The sequence below is a fragment of the Pteropus medius genome, unplaced genomic scaffold, assembly GCF_902729225.1.
Source record: "Pteropus medius unplaced genomic scaffold, Ma_sr-lr_union100, whole genome shotgun sequence".
Taxonomy (NCBI): domain Eukaryota; kingdom Metazoa; phylum Chordata; class Mammalia; order Chiroptera; family Pteropodidae; genus Pteropus; species Pteropus medius.
Genome location: NW_024345479.1, coordinates 1,525,030 through 1,529,627, shown reverse-complemented (window position 1 = coordinate 1,529,627; position 4,598 = coordinate 1,525,030). Strand labels below are relative to the sequence as shown.

Below are 4,598 nucleotides of genomic sequence, written 5' to 3'. Positions count from 1 at the left end.
TCAGTGAGGTTTTCTAGGCTTCTCCATCTCTATTTTCCCCCTTCCTGCTGGCAGGAGTCTGGAGAGAGTTGTGAGCCACACTTGTCCCTAGGTTGCATGGCTGCAGGGTAATAATTCTGCCCAGTGTGTGGATGCTATGGATATTAAGGTCTTTCTGGATCTTTTATTGACAATGCTCTGAGGATCCCTCATTAGGAAGAGACCTTGAGGTAAAAAAAGACATCGATGCAGGCGCTGTGGAGTTTTATTGGCTACAAAACAGATACACAATGATGGGGATCTAAAGATTGTAGTAAGAGAGTAGAGCTTTAAGCTCATGTATTCATATTTTGATTCAAAAGGTGCAGCAGTATATTAAGATCACTATGGAATGTCTGGTGAGATTGTTACAGAGTGGAAAAAAAAAAGCTCCTGAGTTAGACAACTCCAAGGATACCTCTTAGGACTCACATATTTGTGTCTGGGCAAGGACTTTTCATTGGGGAAAAATAAGTTTTATAATGGGCAGAAACTTTTATTGGCCTCATGCATACTTTTGGATCTCTTTCACTTGAGAATAAATTATTCTTCCATTGATGCTCTCCTGTGTGATGGCCTTGATCTTTGGAGCTGCAGACGCTGAGGGAAAGAGCAATGAAGAGGTCACTGCCATGCGGTCCCCACCATCAGAACTGTACTATTTTCAGTTCCCTGCTCTCAGCCCCTGAAGGCTCTCTGTGTCTTTCAGAATGATCACTAAGCAATATGGCGATCTCTGCTGGAATGAAAGAGGATCTCACCAAGGAAGGTTGTTCCTCTCACTCTCTAGGAAATGAGTGTCTGAACAGTGTCCTTCTAGAGGTCCAGACCTTCATCCTAGGCATGCCTGAAGCTGAATCTAGTCTCTGACGACTGGCACTTGCGGAGTCCTTTCTGCTTATGCAGGCTTTATAGCACTTGCATCACAGATTCTGTGAGCTTACAGAGCACTAAGTGCCATTCTGGGCACTTCATTTTAAGACCTAGAAAGCACACCATGTGAAGGATAGTTGAGAAGCCAGGGATGTTTGTTATGGTCACAGCTTTTAAAGATATGATTTACTCGAACAAGTGCTTTGTTGAAACATCAATAAATTGATTCTAAATCAGAGGGAAGAATTGGAACAATTAACAGAGACAGGAGGAACTTTGTTAAAATCAAACCTCTGCAACAGTAGATTGGGCTACCCCATCAAGGAATGGGTCCCCCATCCCTGAGCATGGGTAAGGAGAGGCCGAAGGAGCATCTGTTAGGGTCTTGCAGAGGATAGCAGTTAGCCCAGCTGTTTTGTGATAGTAACTTGAACTCTGATTCTCTGAATCTCTAATACTTTAGGACATTTTTACCACAGACTAATCCGAAAAGTGCTACTTGTCCCGGATTGGTTTCTTGGGGCTTTTTTTGTGAGATGTTAAAGGTAATTTGAGAAAATAGAGTTCCCAGGTCAAAGATATTCGGGAACGCTGGGTTAAACAAAGTAGAACTTTTGCTATTGTTTCTTTCTCTTTCTTGTTCCTTTTCTTCCCCAACCAGCACTTGTTTTAGCTTTAACATACCAAACACAACGTGCCTCTTCATGCAGAGGATCAGGGCACATAGTATTCCCAACTGTATCCGGCCAAAGAACACATCATTCATAATACACAATCGGAATCTCATAGGACACTAGTGTTCAACAGAATATAGTTTGGGAACTTATGCGAAACCATTTCCTTGTAATTTCCTAGGAGTTTAATAAACAGACTCCATTATTTCATAGCTATATTATAATGATTATTTTTTTCTACTGCTTACAAAGAACTTTCGTATATATTGTTGAGGATAATACTGAGCGCTCACTTGGTTGTGTATTATCAAATTTGCTAAGTTAATTCAAAATTCCTGGCCACTTGAGAGTGAAAGAAAAATTGAACACAGCACATTTTGGGAGTACACTGATACTACAGAATGGATAAATATGCTGATTATTTTTAAAAAGTAGATTCAAACAATGAAAGAAATGTTTTTTACCTTTTATACTCAGCTTAGATTCCTCCATTGTCCTATAAAAGTGATAAAGGTTGAAGCTCATTTTAGTATTAGCAACAATCATAAAAACTTCTCAAGATGAACTAACTTCCTTTGCCTACTTGTAAATCTGTAGCTCTTTAATGAGAATAATTGTCTGAGCTCTGTAGTTTCAAGGTCACGAGTTCGTGAGAGAACTTCCTGGACCCAGAGGGCAGTGAGTACTGCCTCCTGCTCACCCTGGGGTCAGGGGAAGTCTCCCGGACCACCTCCCTCCTTCCAGCCACCTGCAGGCTTTGCCCGCACTGGGATCCTTTCTAGGGTATGGATCTGGAGTCCGGAACGCCCCAGGCTTCTCTAGACTGTTCGCAGTTTGAGACTATAATTATTTATGTATTTTAAAAGTAAAGTTCTAACCCTTTTTTCCTAGGTCATAGAATGTATGCACCCTTTTTGTGGACAGCTTTTGTCATTTCCCACGGTGGTCAGAAATATCAGATTGGAAATCTAGATACCTCTCAGTCTCTTATGAATCTTTTCCTGCTGTTAGGCTAAAATATTCCCTCAACCTTTTTTTTTTTTTTTTGAGCCCAAATTGTGTGCATTCCCACTGAGAAACACTAGAGGTAAACCTTCTTAGTGTTTCTTAAGACTTTAATATATTAATTTTAGCTGTTGACATCAAATCTCAGTGTCCCGTGAATAATACCTAACTCACACTTGGTGCCTAATGAAGTACAACCTGATCTAAGTATCTTTGGGAGAAATTCACCATAAACCTTTTTGCTCTAGCGTTATGATTAAGGGAACCGTAAGGTGCGTGAATGCACACACGAGAGCTGATGTCCCTTTCACCCTCTGCCCCGCCAGCCTTTGCCTCACCCTTCCTTCTCCCCATCAAGGAGCTGGCGGTAGGTGGCGATTTCCTTCTCTAGGTGGGTTTTGATGCCCAGAAGGACCTTGTATTCGCTGTTCTGACGCTCCAGGTCATGGCGGAGCTGCGTCAGTTCCTCCTCGTAGTGGGAGAGGATCCGTTGCATGTCCCGGAGCTGGCAGGAGTACCGAGACTCGGTCTCTGATAACATGTTTTCTAAAGCAGATTTCTGAAAGAGGAAATGACATTTCTAACATTAACCGACTGAGACCTCGATCGATTGAATAATGTGTGCTTGTCGAGTAATTAGAATATGCTGACGGCTCTTCTGGGTGTCTTGATGGCTTCTGGGGATGCAAAGATGAGAAGCGGGCTGACTTACAGGTTTGGGCGTGGGCAGTCAGGAGTTGAGCAGTGTCTGGACTTTTGAAGTCCATTTTTTGGGCATAAGACCTTTGTGTCAGGGTTCTCTTGGCAACTCTGCTGTTCTCCTGTGGTGTTTATTGTTTGCGCTCCTCGTTCGGGATTGGACATATGCTGCTTGCCCTGATCTGTTCCTTACCTCCTTATGCTGACATTTGTCTCTGGCCAGACCGAAAGCTCCTAGAGGGAAACAGCACCTGAGACTGCTGTCTCTTTGTGTCTTCAGAGAAGGGTCTCAAGTAGCGATGCCAGATAAAATAGAGGCACTTATTAAATTTGAATTTCAGAAACACAATGAGTAACGTTTTAGTACAAGTACATCCCAAATATTGCCCTAACATTGCATATGAGACATAGTTATGCTAAAAATACTGTTTATCTGAAGTTCAAATTTAACTGGGTGTCTCTTTTAATTTGGTCATCTGGTAATCCTAGTTACAAGCAGTGCTTTTTCATTATGACCATGGTAACAAATCGTCATTACTGAGGAGATTCTGAAAGTTGCAAAGTGAAGTTGCTGGGCTAGGACACAGAGAGCTCAGGTCAAGTCCGCATTATGTTTGGATTTACCGCCTGCTTTATAAAGCATGTATCTTTAACTTTAAAGAACTCACAGCAGTGCTGGGTGGCTACTCTTGCTTTATCATGGCTGCTGACCCTCCGGGGGCCTTTACAGCTGCCTGGCCGTTAAACCACATGTCCCTGGTCTAGTCACTCTCCTGTTCTCCCAGAGGGCTATTTCATACCTTCTCTTCTGTCCTTAAAGCTCCCTTCTCCTCATTCTTTCTCTCAGCCCGCAGCTTTGCTTCATAAATCACTGAGGAAATGGAAGCGATTAGGAGAGGACTCCCACGAGCTCCCACCATCACTTCTCCCACATCCTGGGATCTGCATCCAGGTACTCACTTCCCTCCTGCTGTGTATGAGCTGTCTGTGCTCTAGTCATGTTCATAATTGCTCACCTCCTTGCTTCACCAGTGTTCTCTCTACTAGGTTATTCTCGCCCGCTTTCAAATAGAATAATTTCTTAAAAATTTTCTCTCTTGAACCCATATTTCCTTTCAGCTATCATCCAGTTTATCCCCTCTCCTTCACCTGCAGTAAGGTTCCTCCAAGAGTTGTCGATACCTGCTGTTTCACATTCCTCTTGACTTCCCTCCAAGGGTCAAGGCTACACAGTCAGGCTTCACTGTTACCCCATGGCCTCTCCTCCCTCTCCTCCCTCTCCTCCCTCTCCTCCCTCTCCTCCCTCTCCTCCCTCTCCTCCCTCTCCTC

At 43.3% G+C, this 4,598-nt stretch overlaps 1 protein-coding gene across 1 annotated transcript in view; it reads right to left on the bottom strand.

Annotated features, from left to right (window-relative positions):
• Positions 1 to 242: 242 nt before the first annotated feature.
• KRT23 (keratin 23) overlaps positions 243 to 4,598 on the bottom strand; it is a 13,064-nt gene continuing 8,708 nt past the window's right edge. Inside the window, exons 6-8 of the mRNA XM_039873536.1 lie at positions 2,909 to 3,129; positions 2,030 to 2,061; positions 243 to 618 (exon numbers count right to left, since the gene is read on the bottom strand). Of these exons, the coding sequence (XP_039729470.1) occupies positions 524 to 618; positions 2,030 to 2,061; positions 2,909 to 3,129 (348 nt within the window). The 3' untranslated portion in view covers positions 243 to 523. The remainder of the gene's footprint in view (positions 619 to 2,029; positions 2,062 to 2,908; positions 3,130 to 4,598) is intronic.